The following is a 23,006-nucleotide window of genomic DNA, read 5'->3' as shown; positions in this document are numbered from 1 at the left end:
TAAAAGGCATATATTTAATTTCACATTCCTGTGATGATTATTTATCTAAAGACTGGTGACTATGATGCCCAGTGAATGATTACCTGAAAACAGAAGGAGAGTTGATCAAGTCCAGGATTTTGCAATAACATGGTTATTTCTCAAATTTAAACATTTTATTTCTGACGAGAAAGGTATTTTAAAATTATAAATAATCTCTGTCCTACCCCTTGCATCTCTTCATTCATGCCATTCAGAAAAGAATATTTAAGTTTGATATCTAAAGTCTATGTTAGACACCACTTAATTACATTGACAAGTACGATTACAGAATTAAAATAGCAGATAATTTAACAATGCAATGTCAGATTTATTTTATTGGTTTTTTTTTAGAACATGGAAACAGAGCCATTTTCTTGTCACCTTCATGTTTGGGGGTTGTGGGGGGAGGGCTGGTTCCTCCTCAAATGCAACCAGTTTGCCTCCATTTACCAAATTATTTTTCTGCTTGAAGCATCCCTTTTGACAGAAGACGGACTCTTCACTTGTCACTATTTTTGCAGATTCATTAATAGGATAGAATATAACACTGCCTTTAATATGACAGATAAACTCTTAAAGATTGAGTGTGTAACAGTTATTATTTCCACTCTGCAAGCAAACCAAGCAACAGCAAGAAAAGTTTTAGGGCTTGGGGTTTTTTGGGGTTTTTATTTTGTTGTGTTTTTTTTTTTTTCCAATCTAAACTGATATAAACACATCTGCACTTTCCAATGTTTATTTTTTATTTTTGTTGTATGTATGTATATATGTATATGTAGTTTTATATATATATATATAGAGTCTAACATAGGACAGGTGCCTACTGGAGTACATCTGCATTTAAGAAATATTACAAACCCTAATCTATGACCTACTGTCCTCTGAACCAACCAATAATCTGAATCTTACTATAATAATTTTACTAAAACTGTAAGGTTCAGAGCATATAAACTTAGATCTTAAATCACTGAAAGCAAATGAGCTAATCATATTTACATTTATAGTTTATTTCACATGCCCAAACAGATGATCAAAAGGTAAAAAGACGCAAAGGACAAAATGTACCACTCTTAACACACCTGAATTAATTTCAGTGACAAAGGTTAAATCTAAACTGGTGCATGAATACAAACATACTAAAGAAACAACCTTAAGTAATCTACAAGTTACTCCTAACATTTCACTTTTAAAGAACATACAGCATTCTCAACTTACTCTATGTATTTGAGGGAGATTTTCTGAGTTTGCTTGGTGGTCACAGTTGCAATATACATTTGTAATGCAGCCAGCCGCAGGGCAATGTCATATTTCAGTTCTGGTCCAAATCTTTCCTGGACCACATCATTACAGCTCTGCCAAAGAACCAGTAGAGGGAGCATCATGTTAAAAAATCTTGCACTAAAAATAAATTACTGTTCTTTTCTTTAAATTCGCCCCCCCCCCTTTTTTTTTTTTTTTTTACTTAACACTTCATGAAAAGTAACCCCTGACTCAGAAGCAGGACTCTGTTTTTGCTTTCAGAGGTGTCAGATATTCATTATATGGCCACTAATAAAGAATGCCAGTACTTCTGCCAAAGAGCAAAAGGCATGATTATTTTCACCCAAGCTCTCTTCAGCCTTCCTGGAGAGAAGACTAATCCTCCATCACAAAGAGTGCTTGGAGGGTATCAGTATATCTGAATTCAGGATAGCAGGATTCCACCTGGTGAGATACTCAGGAGAACCACCTTGCTTGTACATCAGTTGTCCCATCCCCTTTACTGGAAGTGCCTTTTCAGACATCATTTCTGTCTGATATTACAGTACCATAAATAAGTATTAACAATTAATTCAGCTTCACTCTTCTCTAAAGCCAAATATATTTTGGAAAGATATCAAAGCATTACTACTTGGAGAGACTTACAAAGAAAGAGGACTTTGCAGATGATAGAGATTTGCACATTCCCCAAGTGCATTCATTGGCTTTACGCAGCAGTAATAAAAGCCAGAATTCACTGCAACCATGCTTTTCTATGTGAAGATGTAAATTTATATAGAGAGTAAGTGTATTTTTTTATTTTCCTTTACACTAGCAATGGCTGTGCTTTCACTTACCTGTACATAGAGATATTCAAAAGCAACTGGATCTCTTCTCAAAAGATCAATGGGATCCTTTGGAACAAAGCTAATCCTGAAAAGACATCTCATCTTATGCGAGCTTGGCCTTTGGGTCACCTAGGACAGTGCAATAATAAGATTAGAGCTTGGGAACCCTGGTAGAGCAACAGGGTCTACAGCCTTGGGCAATGTTACCCTGCTCCAGAGCCCTGTGGTAGCAGGAAAAATAATTCTGCCAAAAAAAAAGAGCTTTGCCATGGGCAGCTTATTAAGTTGTTCACCTAAGAACATTGTATATATAATCTTGTGGAAGGGCTTTTAGACTCATACAGGCATGACTGCCTGATACAACTCATCCTCAAAGCAACAGAATTCACTCAAAACCAGGGTGAAGCAGATGAAACAGATCTTAAAAAAAAACATCCCAGTGAAATACAAACTGAATTCCGCTTCAGCAGGACTAAAACAGATTAAAAAGAAATAGGTGTTTGGGGAGAGGTCACATTTTATTTCTTAGGTTGTCTGAGAACACAGGTGAGGCCGAACTTGGCAGCAATTACTCTTACTTTCTCTTCCTTGTTTTAATCCATTAGGCAAATTGAGAGAAATTAGGTCTTTTTCCTGGATTGTTCTGGATTAAGAGATCTACTCCATAACTTCTGACTGAGATCCAATACATTAAAAAATTAAAAAGTCTGCTTTGTGCGTTGGTCAGCTAAAATTTTTAAGCATCTAACTCTGTAATCTGGGTATATTCACAGGAGACCACTACCTAGCAAAGGAATAATTGGATAACAATCCAAACCCACCGTTGCAAGTCATGGTCAGCAGCAACACTATAATGGCAAATTAAAATATTGCTGATTTTACAGGAACTTTGAAGAAGAGACCCTCAGAATTAATGTAGTTTATGTAATTTATTCATTAGGCTAATGCAGTTAAGAGAGTTAGGGTACTTTAAAATCAACATATTTACTTGACAAAACCGTGCTTTTAAAAATCTCCAATAGAAGTCTCTGTCTTGTTCAAACAATTTTCAGAAGTTCTATTTATTGCACATTGTCTCACCTCTTTCCCAAGTATACAGACATACTCTGTACATATTAATAAAAGCTCCAGATGGGATTTTTGAAAGCTCACTAACTTGGTTTATTCTGCTCTTTCTGATTTCGGTGAGAATTTTACCAGTAACTTCAAGGAGATAGCTGGGCTAGGAGGACAAGTACTGAGTATTTCTGGATATTGTTCAATCACTGGGTAGCTTATACCCACAAGAAAAGAATGTTAACATGGCAAAAGCAAGTGCTTAAAGGTTAGAAAATGCTAGAAAGACTGTTTTCTGGTAAACTAAGCTCCTTCACACCATTACACAGACTAATTTTAATTACAGGAATTCTGTCATTTAAATTAAGTATTTTTCCACATCTAACAATCTATTTCTCCTTTTTCCTTCTTTTTCCAATTTAACTGAAATTAAAAAAATATACTAATGTTCTCCTGAAACACAGAAATATAATAGAAAGTTTCAGGCTAAACAATTTGGCAAAATGATAAGCAGATAAAATGAGAGTACCCTGCTGGTAACTGTGGAGAAACTTTAACTTTAGTCACACTTCCCTGATCTAAGGAAGAAAGTCACATCAACATTTTCTGTGTCACATTTCATCATCAATGAAGTGACATAACATACCTCTGTGTAAACAAGCCAAACTTGACTTCATCAGAAAGAGGACTACTCCCTGTCACACAGATACAGATCTGTATAATCAAATTGGAACAAAATAGCAAAATAAGGCTTTCAAATAAATTCGGCCAGACTGTGCTTCTCAGAATTGTTACCATGGATTTGCCAGCTGTTGAGTATGTTCAGTAGCTGGGCCTCATGTGATATGAAAAGGTTAGGAAAGTATTCTTCAGATTTCAGTCTGATTTTTTAATTCTTTATATTTTTGAAAGGCCCAATACAGCAATGAAATGTGATGTTCTTATAACAGAAAATTCCTGTGAGAACCTTATTCTTACAATCACATCTAAATATCCTAGCTATTTGATAGACTGTATCAAACAAAAAAGCTTGCAGCTAACTCATCTGAGTAATGAAAAAGATGGAAAATTTACTGATTAAGCCATCTCATTAATATCTGTTTTCATATACCATTACACAAACCTGAGTTAGAGTCTCCTGTTCATGTAGCAAAAGGAGTTTCGTTCCAGATCCTTCAACTTTCTGCTCCAGCATTAGGGAGAAGTGTTCAATACACTTGATGGAAAGCTTTTCTTGGAGTGTTAAGATGACATCCTAATTAACAAAGGATTTATAAAAAGGGATTAAATTAATGAAATGCTTGGGATCCAGTTCTTCACTGCCACATACCCTGTATGTACCCAGCACAGGGCAGAAGCCCAGGCTTTGTGCCTGTTTTGCACAAGTTTCCAGGACATCACAACAATTCTTCAAACATCCTCAAGATGGTAACAGATATGAACATGAGAAATACATAAATGGGATTGCCAGGAATGGACAACATTCTGTTGTGATTTAACATGTAAATTATATTGGTGTGGCCCTTAAATCATATCTGTCTCCCTGGAAATAAAACACATTAGCAAAGGAGAGATGGTCTTATCACTATTCTGTTCCCTTTATCGGGGCCACGCCATCAAGCAGAAAAACCAAATTTATAAGTTCAACAAAAAGAAATAGATGAATGGCCTTTATTTGTTCTTATGGCAAAGATTTTTTTAAATGTTACTTCTTGAGTTTTGAATGTTGACAGAAAAGTCAATGATAATGACTGTGCAGAACAATAGCTCTAAACTGATGGACCATATCAATTTTTAGAGACTCCTGATTAGCTTTTTTCACACTGAATTATGAGTAAGGATTGTTAATTTGGGAATGACTGTATCTAAAATAACAGCTAAACAAACCTCTTCACAAAATCATTCAACTAATTCCTACCTTACTTTCATATAACACTTTGTAAATATATGCAGATTATTAATATAATTTGTCAAGGTATCTTTTACTTTAGTGGATATCGTAGGAAAAAGAAATACATAGTAACCCATCATTTAGAAATAGTTTCACAGGATGTTGGTGACAAGATTAAAACATTTCCTTCCATCTGAAAGATTTTCAGATATATGTAAGTATCCAGATGGATAGGATTTACTAAGCAGATCATGACAAATTGTAATCCAAGTGTTTTAAAATAATTTAGGAAGATTAATTGATCAATTACAGAGTGTTTCTGAAAAATCAAGACCAAACTGGTGGAAGGATGAAAAAATGTATGTGGGAAGATGGAGGTGGCTCTCTACAATGTAGAGAATATAAGATTGCATTAATGAATTGCTAGCTATCACTCTAAATAATGAAGGCTAGTATACTATTCTGACCAATGGGGAATTTATTATTTACACATTAAATCTACTTTTAGTTATACTTCTAACCTATGCTAAAAGACTATGGGCATAATAGTAACATGAAGCAGCATAATACTAAATATAAGCTTTTTAGAGAGGGTAGTAACAGCATTGCTTTCTAACACTAGCTCTTCTGGGCCTTTTAAAATACGAGGCTAAGGCACACAGCATCTGAATTACTGCAGCAAAGTTTTTGCTTTTCTTCTCCTCTGATAATTTGGGAGTCACCCCAGGTGCCATAACCCAACAATATAAAAAGTGAGGACTGCAGGTTAGGTGCTGCTTATACCTTCCTTTTTAAGTGGTGAACTATTGGACTGCTAGAGGTGAAAAAACCTGCATTTACCTTGACTCACCTGGGTGATGTCACCCCAGTTAAGCAAAGAAGAGACAATCCACACCCACCCACCCACACTGAGGAATATACACACTCATGCAAGAATATGTCATTTATAGGTGTGAAGGCCTCAGAATATATAATTGCCTGAATTAAATGCAAAGGAAATTATTCCTACCAATAGTCAAAATTACTAAGTTCAAAGCAGGCTTACAAAATCAATACAGCTAGGTAACTGAGTCCACATGGGTATCTGTGCCAATGACTTCAGATTTAACATTCGGTCTGACAGTACACGACACATCCATGACAGAACTACTGAAAAGTAATGTAATGTGATGGCCAAAGACTGGTCTTCAGGGGCAAAACATCCTGGAATAGGTTGGTTGTTTATATGCTCATACAGAAAATACTAGAAAGTGGACTTGTGCACCTTAGAAGGGTATGGAGACCTCACTAGCTACATGAGTAATGTCTCCTATTTCTTCATCAGCCAAATATTCAAATTAACTCAAGGAATTCAGTATTCCATGGATGTATCCCATGGATGGAATGCTTGTATCCATACCTGCATTAAACTTATGCCTAAGGCATATATGCTACATTTATTAATAAATGTTGCATGCCATTTTTAAGTGTGACTCTAGCATGTGTTTTGCCATCAGACTGGAGTAAATTTCTTGTCTGCCTTAGTAAATAACTCTCTTGGATGCTCTAACTGATTGAGCATGCTGCTGAGCATAAAGGCAGCCTTTCTTCAAACATGCCTGGTTTTACAATCCCTTAAAACTAGCTAAAGCTGGCATCCCCAGCCTTCATCAATCATCCCACCCATGCCCCTCTCATGTCTTGGTGTAGATTTGGTAACCAAACTCTAGATTTGGTAACCAATCCATGCTGGAACTAGCTTCCCCAAACAGTAATGCTAGCCCTGCTGCTTACCACACTGCTCCAAGGCTCTCACAGACACTGATGATTCCTCTGATTTAGGAACCCACATGTAACAGTGTCACAGACATTCCCTGGCAGACTCAGTTTTGTGCCAGGGCTTTACCTTTTTATTTCTGCATGTGAAGTGTGCTATGGAAAGTGTAGAGGGCACTGCACTGAGGCAAGTAATTTATCACAGACATAATCCTACAATATTCCATCCTAAATTCATTGAATGATAAGCTGGATGATATTCAATCAGTAACCAACATCTTAATCTTCTTAGCTCCCGACTTTTGCTGACAAGTCATGCTAGTGTTTGGCAGCATATCAAAATGATACAAGCACACAATTTTGATTGTGCTCCAAGCACATTAAAGTGATCACTTCTTCTTCACTGACAATAAAATACATTTTTAGGAGCAGAAAAATGGACCAAATCCTCATTATTTGTGCACTAAGAGTCCAGCTCAACCTGAACACACCAGTAATTTTGTTTTTAAAGCATTCCAAGTAAATGATAATTACTGAAGGTCTCATACCAAGGAATAGCTAGCTTACCTTTATTGAAGTGCTGCAGTCAAAACGGAAAGATTTGGTTTGTCCATTTTCAAGATACACCTTTAGAACATTTGGCATGAAAAGAAGCGAGTTGTCCTTAACTGTTTCCTGCAAAGCAAATTAGTGAATCAGATTAAAACATGCAACAAGAGAAATATAAACATTGTTCTATCAAGAAGTACATTATTCTGACAGAAAAGCAAAAACTGAGAAGGAAGGTGTTGGCCCAAACTGAAAGCAGAAATATCTGTGCCCTGCAAGGGTATAGCCAGGCTCAATATACAGCTGCCCTCTATAGGTTTCTGTCCTGGAAAAATATAACTGTTCACATACATTTTATGTCTGGCTTGGAGTACTCTCTTTCCCTTAATACTTTCTGTCTGACAATAAATATTGCCTCTGAAGTTGAAAAATTTCACTAAAATAGCAAAATGGATTATGTTTCTCTGAATATAGTGAGCTATTTAGTGTTTTCAATCTAAAAAATTGAAACTACAGTTTGTTAGTAAGGATTACAATCAAGGTAATTAACATGTTCTTTATAGGAGGGTATTAAATACTGCTATTTCTTTCATGATTTAAGAAGAACGACATATAACATTACTACCTAATTTGATGATTCATAACTAGTATAGCAAAATAAAGAGGGAGGAGGAAGGGAAACAAATCTTTGGAGATTTTTGTTTGCTTCTTTTTATTTTAAAAAGCAGAAATTGCTTTAGAAAAAATGAAGTATCAATTTAGGTTTGGAAGAGAGTTGGCTAAAGACATCAGTGTGGAATGATGCTCTGGCAAATTATGAAAATGAGCTGGGAGTTCATGTCTGAGGAGGAGTTCACTGCCTCTCAAAGGGAGGCTGACGTTGCCTGAGGTCTGGAAACAATAAGTTCAAGGAGATAAAACAAATTTTAAAGTGGTCTGTGAGGCTAATCAGTTTTTAAATTAAAATCTTAATCAGTTTTTCTGACATGGTACCTCTCTTGAGCTTATGGGTTTTATGAAAACAAAGTTGATGTGAAGAAATCAACAGAAAAACTATCAAAAGTATAAAGACAAGTATGTTAACACCATAAAATTCATTCACTACCATCTTAATTTTATTTAAAGGACAAATTTTTCATAAAATTAGGGCCTAGTCAACTTGAAAAAAGATCTTTGGAAAGCTCCAGAAACAGAAAAACCCTTCTCTTTGCAAGCCTATCACTGCTTTTCCTGCCGTGTAATTACCTCCCTTTCCAAGCTTGAGCTGTACCTTTGGATGAAATGCACAATCCTTTCTGAGGTTAAATAGCTGCATACTCACCGACACCTGCCCATTGATAATTACTTCCTCAGAGAAGCGCACTTTGACAGGATTGGACTTCAATCTTGCCTTTTTTGCAGCGCTAATAAAAGCTGATTTAGGTGACTGGAAGAAAAGATGATGACAAGATATATCACATAAATTAACATTAGAACCTTTCTTTTCTTTTTTCAGTTATTCCCCCTGTTTCTTATATGCTGGGTACTCCATGCATACAGCAGTATTTTGCATACAGAAGAATGGAAATACAGTCAAACCATTATGTATCCTACGGTAATCTCTATGTACATACACATAAGAAAACACCAGTACATACTGAACATACTGGAAATTATCCCACTGGAGCAATGAGAAGAGTTCTCAGTGCACATACAAATTCCTGTATTGATCCCACAATGACTGCAGTCATTCAGCCTTGTCTGCATGAAGGGACACTGACCAGGGACCTGCCAGCGACCCTTTCTTTACAGACTGAATGGAAAATCTTTGCATAATCTGTGATCTACTGGACAGACATACACACAACTTTTGCAAAAAAAAGTGTCTGTGAGGTCTCCAAAAGCAATGGCATCTCACTGTATTTGTGCACTTCAGAGCACAGGTGAAAACCACCAAGAGGGACCTGCAGGCCATCAGGCTTCCCCTGAAGGCATCCCCTAAACACACTCTGTGCCATCAATATTGACATGTTGCAGGGCTTCATGGATTAGAAGTGTAGAAGCATTCTGAATTTTCTTCTGGGCCCTACTTGACTTTTACCTACTACATTATGCAATGGGTTCACCTGTTTTCAGCCCCAGGGAAAAAAATCTCTTCACTTGAGAAATATGACTAACAGCTACTTTTTAGTAACAAATTAAATATTCACAGTCAATGGGATTTTCATTTTCAGCAGCAGAAGTGAGGTTGGTTTATTCTTAGGTCAGTTGCAAACACAGTGCTTCTGGTATTGCCCTGCTTCATGACCCTGATGATGGGCAATGGAAGAATTTCTCACTTTGGCTGAAAGTCACTGGGCTCTTTTGGACCAGGTTTTGGTCCAATTGTTTTGTGAAAATATGAATTAAGAATTTCAGAATCTTACTCTAAGTCCAAAGTGGCCTTACTTGTTTTGAATAAAGACTTATGTCATATTGGTTTTCCTGTGAGAAATATGTGGAGGCACAAGTGGTGATGATCAATGTGGCATGAGAGCTGTCCTTTTAAACATGGGAAGTCTCATTTCTATCACTCAAATTCTGACTCAACTAACAATCTGCAGGAGTAATGGAGTAGTCCAAAGCAGAAACAACATGCTCCTCTGTTTTTGTCTCTGATCTCTGCTGAAACTGCTTGAAAATTTATTTTCTTGCCTTGTTTCTAGTAACTAGCAGGAACAAGTCTAGCTCATTTCTGCATGCCTCAAATCCATCATCACACTGAAAACATGGTAACTATTACCATAGGTTCAGTATCAACCAGTGAACAAGGAATGAGCACTGCCACATTCTCCCAGGAAATATCAGAGACATCCAGTAATCCCTGAGGCACAAAATAGAATCAAGAAATAAAAATAAATGCTTCTTTGCTTTCACAGTTCATTCTTTCTTACCTCTCTAGCACATATGACCAAACAATAATCAATAACTGTAAATAACAGAAAATTCAACCCCATGAACAAAACAAGCCCAGCCTCCAGAGTCAGTGCTGAAAAAAGTGAAAGGAGTGAAAGCTCCCCAGAAGTTTTGAAACAACCACCAAAAAAAAAAAAAGGAATAGTGCTCAAAAAAAAAAAAAAAAAAAAAAAAAAAAAGCAGGTGGGGGACCCTATTGAGTTCTTCCCCAAGAGAGGACAACATGGAAATGCTGAAGCAGTTGAAGCAGTTTAGATACTGTCCTCTGGAGAGTAATTCCTTGAAAGATACAGTATAAAACAGTACCATGATTAATATAACAACTCTAGAGATGCCTTCTCAATTTCCTTCCTCTCCATGTAGTCCCCCTCTGCAATGTGTAAGGAGGATAGTCTATTTGGCACCCAAGTAATAGACTGCAAACTGTTGATTCCACTGCCACAGGGCAGCACAGCAGCAGGATTAGGCTACTGGCTTTCTCTTGCAAGAACATGGGGAAAACAGTGGCTTTCTCTTACTATTCTTGCTGAAAAAATCTCTGTGCTGTTGCTTGCTTTTATTACAGATGAGTCACCAGTCTGGCCTCTCTTAACAGGCAGACTGCCAAATTTTTTCTGGATTCTGGCAAGGTTATTTCCCATACAGCAAATCTGGCAAACCACTATGTGTCCCTATTGCTCTCTACAACCTCTTTCTTTTTCTTTCTACAGCCTCAAAAGTCACTTGCAGGAGGCATAAACACTTAAATAATGTTATTGCAAAAATGCAATCAACAACTAAAGTTCTGAACATAGGTGGGCTCCCAAGAACCCCTCTGGGATGTGGGGTTTAATGTACCCATTGCACTGCCAGGAGAGCACATCATGGTCTACCATAAAACACAGTGCTTCCTTTCACTTCCACTTTTGCTGTGGCAACATGCAAAGGACTCTGGCCCTTTGCCAGGGACTCTGGGTGAGCCTGGAGCAGACTGTTTTCCAAAAAGCTCCAAACTATAAACTATGGGTGTAAGAAAATGAAACAGCTGTGCCAGGTATTTGGGAGAACATTCTCTTCTGGTTAAAGGTTTGAGTAATAGCATAGCTTTTGCGTTTAATTGCACAATGTCATTGTTTCTACCTCTGCATCAACCTGACACTTGACATTTTCTCGTTGGGAATAGAAGTGTTTCCAAAGGATGTGCAAATACCTGGGAAAACAGTTGGGTTTGATTGTCAGAACTGGCCTGTCTAACAAAACCTCAGCAAGATGATGTGCAGCTCTATTGTATTTTAATGTCTTTAAGTTTGTAGAAGAATGCTATCACTTAATGATTCTCATAGTGCCAGATAATAATTCATTTATTTCTGAAGCTCTGTGTTTTAGCCAAATGGATGCCATTATTCTCAGTTAATGACCTTAAGCAGGAGGTGTTTACACTAATGCAGGACATCTATCACTGCAAGTAAAGTATTTGCATTGTCACAGATAAAAACAGCTTAATTAGAGTGACTTTTGCAAAATGGGGGCACACATTTTAACAATGTGTCAAAATAACTCAAAACCCTCCAAACTTTACTCTGTGTGACCTAAGCCCTGTTTCCTATTAAAAGCTCAAATTTATTAGGATTTCAAATATTTTTTACTTGTTCACATAGAATTCAAAGGAAAATATCACCTGATCATTTCAACACTACCTAAAGAAACTGCTAACAAGAAAAATGAAGCATTGCACACAGATATACTTGGAGGAAGTAACAGTGAAGACCTAGACCCTACTTTGAAGCCTGCTTATAGCGACTGCAATCAATGGGCTTCCCATCAGCAGGCTCAAAACACAAAAGATTGCAGAGCAGACTTTCAGGAAAATGTTACTTTCTCATTTTGTAGATTCTCAAAATTAGATCATATATCTGTCTGCAGCATTAGAGCAGTTCATTTATTGACAGATTTTAGAAACAATATCCTACATTATGAGGGAAACTTTTTTGATGGAAGTAAAAATGCCTAGTGCTTCATGCACTTTTGCAGATAAACTATAATTTGGTGGAGATTGCAAAGGAAGTGTGTTTTATTTGCTGAAAAAGCCCCTTTGAGTGCTCTTGCCAGTAGAGGTGCTGCAACAGCAAAACCTTTACTCATACTCAAGAAAGAAAAAGGATTTAGTAGATAGAAGAGCACAGTGTAGTACTGTGATATCATAAAGAAACAGAATGATAGCAGTATAGGACAATCACATGGTGAAAAGAAAACCTGCTCTGTGAAAAGCATCAAAATTAGAAATACTACATTTAAAACTACAGAAACACTGTAGTTTTTAAATAGTCACAGAGTGTATATATGCAATAAATTTTAAGCTGTTTATTTAAAAATAGTCATTAGTTTAATATAAAATACTTAGTTTCCTAGAAAATAAGGAAAAAATTGCATAAGTGCAAAAAATGTGTTGACTTTTTGGTTCACAGCTAACAGTGATTACAAGCACCAGTATTTAACAAGCAAATAAAAGGTAAGAGGAAGAATTACATTTATTAAATGGAACAGGACATAATGCCCAAAGGCAAACTAAGTATGGTAATTCATAGCTGTGAACAAGGCTGAAAAGACTACACTGGCTCACAAGAGCATTGTAGAAGAGCTCATAGGGACATGGAAGAAATAATGTGGAGAAGTTTTACCACACAGTAATTTGTGAAAACCACATGGCACTGACAGAGGATCATCAGGAGTATTTCTTTGTTAAACTCTTGGCACAAATTTAATTGTTGGAATAGAGGTCAGATCTGGGTTCTCCCTTAAAAAGTTGGCAATCTATCATAGACAATGATTATTATTTGCATGATTTATATTTATTTAATTATTTGCATTATTTATATTTTACCATTTTTAGATGGTAATCACAGTCTGATCATTAGTCCCGCAAACTCTCAATAAGATTGTTGCCATAACCATTATGATCCATAAATGCTATTTACTGTAATTTTTCTGCAACTGTTGTGTCTCAGAAGTATAACCATGATAAAACAAGAAGCATCTCTTTCAAAACAGAAGATCCTATCTTTTTCCCATTGTAAAACTTAATGCACAGCAAAATTGCCATAGATCTCAGCTAGGCCTGGACTTCATCCAAGGAGCTTAAGAGATTAATCATGAAAGCAACCTATCAAATGATCTCTGCACATAAAATCTGAAAGGATATCAAACAGGCAAGTTATTTGATTTAAGTAATGCTTAAAACTTAATAAGGCAACAATCAGAATGATAGTTCATTTACAGAATAAAACAGTCCGAAATTATAATCAAATGCCATACTTCCAGAAATCAAAACTCTGAACTGCTTTAACTGCTTCAGCTGCTTGGTGACCTCTTTAGGAGCACTGGTGATAAGAACCTAACACAGATTTGTATATTGATGGAAAGAAAAAGATAGCCTAATGCTTTGGCTTGGTCATAATTAAAATGAAATTTTCATGTGTTTTAATGTGTTTAAGCATTAAACAAAAGTGAATGCATTTAAGCAAAAATTATCTGCAAAAGCTTTCAAAGAGTACTAAGTGAACTACAGAGTATTATAAATCTAGATTACAATCTAGATTTATAAAGGATGCAATCATAAAGGATGGTTACTTAAATGCAAAATCAAACCACACTCTAAATAGCACAAATAAAACCAATTAAGAAATAGCACTTTTGTAATCCATCTTGGCAGATATTTTTCATGCAATGGTAGAAGGAAAATCACCATCAAGAAGAGAGATCTATGAAATGTTTGTAGAGATGTACTTCTGTCAAAAACAGGGAATAAATTCAGTCTTTATTTAAAAGCTCTTATTTTCCTTTGTCTGGTTTCTACTTCATCATCCCAGTTTTATTAGCAAAATAGTAAAAGGAAACAAGGAGGAGGCAAAATTAAACAAATGTGCATCATAATTTTTGAAGGCATAAATATTATTTCCAAACTGTAAAGCAAATTGTGTTTGTCAGAGGATTCCCTGCACAGAAGACCAGGACAAGTACACAGCTGGAGTCAGCAACACCCAGGGTTGCAAGGCTGAAAGAGATGCCAACAGGCTTGGGCATTACTAACAGCAATGGTGTGGCACTACGAGGGCCAGCATGGACCAGATGTTCAAAGTGACTCAGGAGTACCCAGGCAACCTTGCCCCCCAAGGTTTGCAGAAACTGAGGGGTCTTGCACTGCTTCAGGGCCAAAACTTGGTTGCACTAACTGGCATCATCCCAACTGTTCCACATCCCTACAGATACATCCCTTGCTTCCACTGCCAAAAAAATTGAAGCTGAAAGCGGTAAGGGGAGGATGCTATGAATCAATAAAACCCTGGTCTGGACAGGTAGGGAGGTACAATAATACTGCACAGACGAGATCTGCCAGGTGCAACAGCCCTGCAGTGAAAGCCCAACCAGCTCATTTCACTAAGCATCCCAACTTTGGGGTAAAAATCAGTCAATTAAAGCTAGCACCAACAGGCAGGCATTAATCTCATCTTCTAACTGCCCTGTGCACATCCTTGGGGAGACTATCTTCATGTCTACATGAGCTTAAATGTCCATCACCCCCAAAAACACAAGTGCTTTGTCTGCTGAGGTAGAGCTGGGGGACTCTGATAGACATACCAGAGTGGGGCAATGGAAATTCACACAAAATGGGCACATCAGTCCAAATGGCTGACAGAAAAGTGTTTCAGTAGCATCCTCAGCTCAGTGACATCTAGAGGTATTTCAGCTATTGATTAGATTTTGCTGCTACTTAATGAGAGGAGCAGATTCTGCCTTGTCAGGCCTAACAAAGAGCTTAAACAAATAGCTGTGAATCACAGACACAATTAAAGAATGGAAGGGACCTCAAAGATCATCCGGTTCCAAGCCCTCCGCCATGGACAGGGATAGACAAGGTTCTTCTAATAGACAAGGTTGCTCAGAGGTCCATCCAACCTGGCCTTTAACACTTCCAGGGATGGGGCATCTGCAACTTCTCTGGGCACCTTGTTCCAGCACTTCACCACCCTCAGAGTAAGGAATTTCCTCCTAATGTCTAGTCTAAACCTACTTTCTTTAATTTCAAAGCTACTACCCCTTGTCCTGTCACTACATGCAACACCTCACACTTGGTCATGTTAAACCTCAGGAGATTCTCATGGGTTCATTTCTTGAGCCTGTCCAAGTCCCTCTGGTCCTTCAGGTGTGTCAACCATCCCACTTGACTTGGTGGCACTTACAAATGTGCTGAGGATGCACCTAATCCCTTTGTCTATGCCAATAACCAAGATATTAAATAACACTGATCCCATTAGAGACACCTGAAGGACACCATTTGTCACTGATGTCCAGCTGATGATGGGGATTCTGAGATGTTGACCACAACCCTCTGGATGTGAGCATCCAAAAAAGTCTTCATCCACCTAACATGCCCCTAACCAATTCATCTCTCTCCAATGTAGAGAGAAGGATGTTGTGGAGGACTGTGTCAAAGGCTTTACAGAAGCCCTGCTAAAAGGTATCTGTAGCCTGTCCCTTGTCCACTGACGCAGTCACTCCATAGAAAGCCACTACATTGGTCAGGCAAGACTTGCCCTTGGTAAAGATACCAGGCCATGACTTTCTTTCCTTTCCAGGTTAAATGCTGGAGAAGGACTGTACCTGTGCTGTAAGGTCTTCCATTGAACATGGAGTGCACAATTTATTTCGGCTTCAGCGTCCCTTACACTCAGTTCATACAGGGCTTGCTCTCAGACCAGCAGCATAATGATAACAGGTCACAGCACCTCACAGACGTAGTACTACACTTTGCTGTCCACATTCAAGGACTACACATAGGTGCACTAAAGCAAATGCCCTTTCTTCACCTGACATTTATAGACAAGAATTAAGTCTGCCAATAGATGAAACATGTATAAAAAAATAAAAGTGTGTGAGGATTTTTTTTTCCCCACTGGCTGTAAACCAGCAAGCTTTAAAGGCAGATAGGTTCTTGATTTAGTCAGACTAGGGCTCATTTTCATTTAAGGTGACTGATATTGGCCTGATTCCAGATCACCTTCCTGACAGAGATCTTACTGCAGGGTGGCAGCCCTTGCCTGTTTTTGCTGTGGAATGCATGCTTTTCCCCCACGAATTAGGTGCAGTGCAGACTGGCTTCTAGAAAGGTGCAGGACAAGTAAAGCTGCATGGCCACCTCAAAACTAACCAGAAAAGCTAATGATTAGTACAGACACACAGTTTTCAAGATGTTCATTTTGGTAGCTTCATCAGACAAACTTGTTTTCAAGTCTTTGTGTCAAATCCACCTCATCTCTTAATCTTGCATGAAAAGGATGCAATTATTCTTTGTTCATGAAAACTGCTGTGTATCAGGCTAAACAACAGGGAGCCAAATGGACCTGCTGAATCTGAATTACTCTTGATGCATGGCTGAGGCCCCTCAGCAGCCTGCAATGTCCACATGGCTGTGCACAGACAGATGAGTTTCCTCCCCTGGCTTGCCTTCTCCTCTTTTTTCATGGGAGATGGGTTTGAGCTGACGGGTCATGAGCCCACTCCCACAAACCACTGAGTGAGTTGCAAAGTCACATTGCATCAACCAGCTCTGAATGGGCTGCAGTTTCTCCCAGTCCATTCAAGGCAACCTCACATGGTTGTCTGTCTGTCTCTGCTCTCCCTTCACCTCCACAAGCTGGAGATACAGACAGAGCACTCCCTTAGATTAGGGACAGCTGCTTTGCTGCAGCACTGTAACTTTATGGGACCAGGGCAGAATCAAGAAAAACCCAGGAGCTGCAACAAACAAGAAATTGAAGCTGAACTCAGAATTCTGCTCTATCACTATGAGTTTAAAGACTGTTATTTTTTAATTTACTAATGTAGCCTTTGAGTAGAGGACACAGTAATGCCATCTTAAACACCACCTTTAATAGACACAGCCCTTATTGAACTTCTTTTTATTGCACAGATAATGTAGAGACACAAGCAGAATATGGGCAGAAAAAGAAGCTGCTATGTTGCTAGGAAACTAATTCAGAAAACATTAACAATACTTACAGGGTAAGGTTGAACAACAGTAAGGAGGATCGATTCTTTGCAGCTTCTATAAAAAGGAAAAACAAAGTAAAATCAAGAAAAATCATTTATTCATTCTTGATAACCAGCTTTTCTTTTTAATGGAGAAAACTGCAGTAATATGGAAAAATGGTTATTACAATGACATAGTAGAGTAGTACAGAGATTAATAATATGCCAAAATAACGATAGGCATTAAGAAATAAGTTTCTTCCAATCTAATAGATTGAATTGGCCTAACTTTGCAGTTTATGCTACAAACTTTTGCTTCATCAGAGAAACCAGCATGCTGCAATAATGGCTGTCTCTAGCAAGAATGAAATAACCTCTGATTAACTGTATTAGTTCAGCATCTGTAGTCCATGAATTCCTTTCTACTTTACAAATGCAAGTCACTTTTATACCATCTAGCTTTTGTACACTTCAAGCCAAATCTGTTTGAAACAGCAGCATTCTTTTTCAAAACATAAATGAGGACAAAATTTAACCTCCATTCCTTCTCTAGATCACCTTTTTAAATTGGTGGGAAAAGACTAATATTTGGTGAATTCTCCCATTAGAATTTATAAGTTTTTACGGGATTGCTAAGGAAAGGTTTTTCTTTCAATTTAAACAGGTCTTCATTATGATGAAACTCGTAAATGCAAAACGTATGAAAATCTCTAAAAATCCACAACTGATTTATAGGATAAAGAGAAGAAATTATTACAAATCTTGATGTGACCAGGTGGCCTAGACACTTGGTGGGCAGATGGGGGTGGTGGGTAACTGTGGAAAAGTAAAGTGGAAGAAAGGAAGAAAAGACAATCACAGTAGATATCTCTTGTATTACCTTTTTATCAGATGGTTGCAGTGGGTGATATTAAGACAAGAAAAGGTCAGTTGCCATTTTGTTGAGATAGAACTAAATTTCTCTTGGTTTTACTACTTTCAAACATAAATTGTTTATTTATGTGACTTACCACCTGGCTAAATTGACATGGAACTGATTTTGCATGCCTGACCTCTTGAGAAGAACTAACTAAAAAAAATCATACTGTATTGGTTGTATATAAGGTCATCTTATAGGCAAAATAACAACTCTGATATGCAACTTAAAAAGCCAAAAGGTAAAAAAATAATGGAGGACAGAATGAAGGCCTAGTAAGAAAACTGTTCTGGAAAGTCAGTCTATACTTGATGAAGCAAACATATTACTAAATGCCAACAGGGATAACAAATTCTACTTTTGCCAAAGCCATCAGTCATGTAAGGAGCAAAGTCTAATCTAATATCATGTAACTAAAAAAAAAATAGCTAGAGCTTCAATTTTTTACTTCTTTTATTAGGTATTTGTATCATGACCACATTTTTTTTGAGAATCTACAAATGCATGTTAAGAAAGGTAATTTATTTCAAGAATCTCATAATCTCTTTGCTATCCATATCTTTCCAATTATGATTGCCATATTAACCTAGGAAGGTTAGTAGGCAGAAAGGCTCACAGTTGTAAGTCTGGGATAAACTGCAGCACTGGGATAACTGCACCATGACCAACTGATCCTTCAAATTACTTTGAACTCACTACTTTATGTTTCTCATGCTGTGTATGATTACCACCACCACCTCTGCCTCCTGCAGTCCAGCTATGCTAGAGAGTTGTCTTTGAAAATTAAAATCAGCTTCTCCTGAAAATGTTTTTCAGCTATTCATAATTCTTGGATTAAACCTGTCCAGGTGTCAGGCTAGGCAAAATTCATGCTAGATTAGCAAGTAGGTGTTTTTTTTTCAACTAAAAGATCAAAAGATATATTTGGTGGACAAGACTTTCTTGCATGATAAACACTTGCATTGGAAGGATGCTATACTTTGGACCATACATTCAACATTTGAGGCTATAAAAAGACCCTCTGGAGTATCTGGACACAATCATGTTACACATTCAAAAAGTTGGTGTCAAGCACTACACACAAATCCCTCTTCACCACAGTAAACATTTCCTATAAAACTTGTGCTACATTCAAAACACAGCACAGTTACAAAATAAGTATTTAATCATCAGTTTTTCGGATCTGCAGTACTGTCATGACTCCATTGCTCATTTGAAAACTTCCTCAACTAATGATGACAAAACTCTGCAGGACAGTTCATCTTTTTCACTTTTGGTACGGCTAGCATATCCTATGGACCTACACGATAAACCCTGTACAGCACTGGAGAATGCCAATTGTACCATTTATTGTGTGTGTCACAAGAATGCAGAAACAATGGAATCACTGACTGTGCAATCTCTGTGTTTTGTAGCTTAAATGTATGTGGACAAACTTATGTCCTTGAGTGACAGTAGAACATACAGAGAGTTAAGTTTACAGAAACAAGCTACATCATCACACTGAAATATGAGCTGTCTTTTAAACAACACCTGAAACAAAGTGGCAAAGGCTAAAAAAACCCAATTGCAGTCGTATTTTCACCCTGAGATGCCTTTCCTCATTTAAAATATGACTAAATTTAAAAAAAAAAGGAAAAGAAAAACATTTATTACAGTTATTTTATTACCTTTCGTTATCACTTAACAACTAACTATTTCTGTGCTCTTTTAGAGTCACTCAAGACCAAACATCTGCAATACCAGGTTAGAAAACAAGCTGCTGACTTTTTGAGCTCTCCTGCATCTGACTGGCTAACACCAACATCACAACAAAATATCTTCATGTTTCTTTCATTTCCTGACATTAGAATCAAATAATGATAACAAGGCTGAAAAATCTGATGGGAATTTGTGATTCATCTCTCTGTCCTTCTCCGTGTCCTGCGTGGTGATTATATTTGTCTGTTCTCACTACTCCTCACAGCTACTTGGGCTGCAACAAGAAGAGAATATAGATGGTTTGAGAATCAAATTATGTCTATTACAAAGGTTAAAGCTGCATTACTAAGTATCAAGCATCTCGAGCTTCATGAGGCATTAACATTCAGCTACAATGCCAGCCTCTGTTGAACTTGAGGCTGGAAATCACTGCCTCTCTTCTGCTTCTTGCTAGCTGGAAGAGAGGAAGGGCAAAGGCAGGTGAGGCACATGGGGGAATCCCAGTATCTGAGCCAAATAGAATAAGTGGGTCTGTTATTTATATGCTTCCTATAGCAAATATAGCATATAAATAGAATAAATATATATGTTGCTCTTAAGAAGGAAGAATGAAAAATTGCTTATGCTAATTTTAAAGCTTTTAGCAGTTTTACATAGTAGAGGAATACTTGGTTTCTTTCACACTGAGGATGAACAAATAAAGAATTAATTAAAGCTATAATAAATAATATCATTTTCAGGGGATACAATTCAGAAAAATCTTCTAACCATAACTTAGCTGTTTCATTCACAATGAACAATAAATTCTGAAACTCTTGTTCTGAAACACTTTTTCTCTGCTATTTTAAAATAATCTGTTTCAATTTCGGTCTCACTGTTGATGAGAAAGGTCTGAATTCCACAACTGTGGATTTTGAGGCCTTGATCTGCAGTATGTTTACACTACATTTTTGAAGTAAGGAAATGGAAATCAATGGGTCAAAAGCTAACTAAAAAATGTAACAGGTTACCTCAAATGCCCTATTCAAAGCTAAGGAAAGTGGAAATTATCTTTCAGTATTATGAATATTAACACAGTATTAATGAGCAAAGGGTTTGCAAAGTCACTCTATTGTGGTACACTTTAAATTATTTCATAGAATGAATCACAGGGTTGGCAGGGACCTTAAAATAATTTAGTTACAACTAAGGATTATTTTTATTTGAGTTGTATATACATTTTTAGGTAAAACCTGTTTGCAGTACTTATATTCACCTAGGGAAGTTACAAATTTCACTTCCCCTGGGTTTTATCATGAGCAACAGTTCCTGTGGAAGAATTTTCCCCAGAGATCAAGGTATATTTATTTCCAGGGATGGTGACATCTTCTGGAAGGACCTTGATGGGACAGAGTTGACCCAATTTAAGGCAGTTTCCTCATTCTCAGTTGTTATTACACAGCACAGACACAGAGTGAGCCTTGAGGTCCTGTGATGATGCCAACCTGCCTGAATTGACCTGGGGCCTCTTGATAAACTATCAGACAAACTCAGTACTCATGGACACCCATGAAACAATGTGGAGGGATGTAGGGAGAAAGGCTTTAAGAAGGGTGTGCTGGGCAGTTTTTGTCACAGGAGAAGCAGCACTGTACAAACAAAAACACCCAAGCTAAAGCCCTTAGCAGCAGAAAATCCTCCAGCAAGTGCCATGGCATGTGGTCTCTTCCCTTTGCATTTCCAAAGGTAACCCCACAGAACACAAACTACAGGCAATAGTTTCATGACTCTTATGGACAAGTACAACAGATTACACCAATCTGGAAGCCATGCTACTGTAGGCAGATACTTTTTGGTCTTTTAATTACATCTACCCATAGATAATCACTGTTTTAGCAGCAGGTGAAGAATCAAACCTCTCCAAGCCTAGGAAGATGTTTTCCAGAATTTTTTTAAGGTGAACACAGAAAATTATACTTTCTCTAGAGGTTGCCTATTCCTGGTAGAACCAACTGCTGGAAAAATGGTAACAGGATTTCAGTCTCTGCCTGTTCAGCTAACTGCTGGGAACACTCTCTGAAGATCCTGTACACAGTGAGAGAGGGGCATTCCTGCCATCATACCATGCAGGCAAGGAAAGGTACACCACACATGGCATTACATCCCCAACTCCATCTCAGAAGACAGTTGCAGGAAGCATAGCAGGAGGCTCATGATATAAGGTACATCACCACAGAGGTGAGGTCTGAGGTCCCAATTTAGGGAGGACAGGCAACACTGCATGAAATATAGTCACAGAAGAAGTCATATGAGAAGCCTCATATGAGGCCAAGGTGCCAATCTTTGGGTTCAGACGTATCAAGAACAACTTAAGAGATGAGCATCAGCTTGGATACTGTTTTCTGGAGATGACAGAGCACAGAACACAAAGATCATAGTGTCCAGGTCTTATTTTTGGAGATCAGAATGGTGCATTGTAATCCCTGGTATCACAAGGCAGAGACATCACAATCACATTTGGAAAGCTGTGACTGCCCTGTCTGCTGATGTTAATGATATTACCTGTCCTTAGCCTTGCTGTCAAAGGAGTGAAATACTCTTGACATCCAAGCAACTTCAACTTGTGAACTCCTGAACCCTACAGTTTAATTTGCATAGCCTGCTACTTCACAAAGTCATTAAAATTTAAGTGTGCCATCAAATATCTGAGGGCTTGCAACAGCAGAAGCAATCTGCACAAGAACTTGGGAATTTTGCAAGAACCTGACTGAATGCCTGAGCCCTAAAAACTGTGTAAGTAATGGATGCTTGAAACAACCACTGACACATAAAGCATAAAACACATAAGGATGGGATTATTACAACACTGCAGGATCAAACAGCAGCAGAAACACAGCTGAGTGAAAAGATGCTCTGATTCAAACATAAATAACTTCAATAATAGCATACTGAAAATTACTGTCAAAGCAAATTGTGTTCTGTATAAATGTTCTTTATTTTAAAGGGCTGGCATAGTGTGAAAGTCAATCTTTAAAATTGTCACAGTCTGCTGCTGGCACTAATTGGAACCCTTGTTGGCAATCTCTGCAAGAGGTCAAGGAGTGAATGTGTC

The 23,006-nt window shown here is 37.6% G+C and overlaps 1 protein-coding gene across 10 annotated transcripts in view; it reads right to left on the bottom strand.

Moving 5' to 3' along the window:
• The window catches only part of FRMPD4 (FERM and PDZ domain containing 4), a 331,755-nt gene that overhangs the window by 13,418 nt on the left and 295,331 nt on the right, over positions 1 to 23,006 (bottom strand). For all 10 annotated transcript variants that reach the window (XM_059839760.1, XM_059839763.1, XM_059839764.1 and 7 more), the window contains 6 exons: positions 17,329 to 17,374; positions 8,681 to 8,785; positions 7,378 to 7,485; positions 4,288 to 4,419; positions 2,118 to 2,237; positions 1,237 to 1,373 (listed from right to left, as the gene is read on the bottom strand). In XM_059839760.1, coding sequence (XP_059695743.1) covers positions 1,237 to 1,373; positions 2,118 to 2,237; positions 4,288 to 4,419; positions 7,378 to 7,485; positions 8,681 to 8,785; positions 17,329 to 17,374 — 648 coding nt within the window. The remainder of the gene's footprint in view (positions 1 to 1,236; positions 1,374 to 2,117; positions 2,238 to 4,287; positions 4,420 to 7,377; positions 7,486 to 8,680; positions 8,786 to 17,328; positions 17,375 to 23,006) is intronic.

Source organism: Haemorhous mexicanus, chromosome 2 (assembly GCF_027477595.1).
Source record: "Haemorhous mexicanus isolate bHaeMex1 chromosome 2, bHaeMex1.pri, whole genome shotgun sequence".
In the NCBI taxonomy this organism is placed as follows: Eukaryota; Metazoa; Chordata; class Aves; order Passeriformes; family Fringillidae; genus Haemorhous; species Haemorhous mexicanus.
The sequence above is the reverse complement of the archived record's forward strand: the minus strand, read 5'-3'. Positions and strand labels throughout refer to the sequence as shown.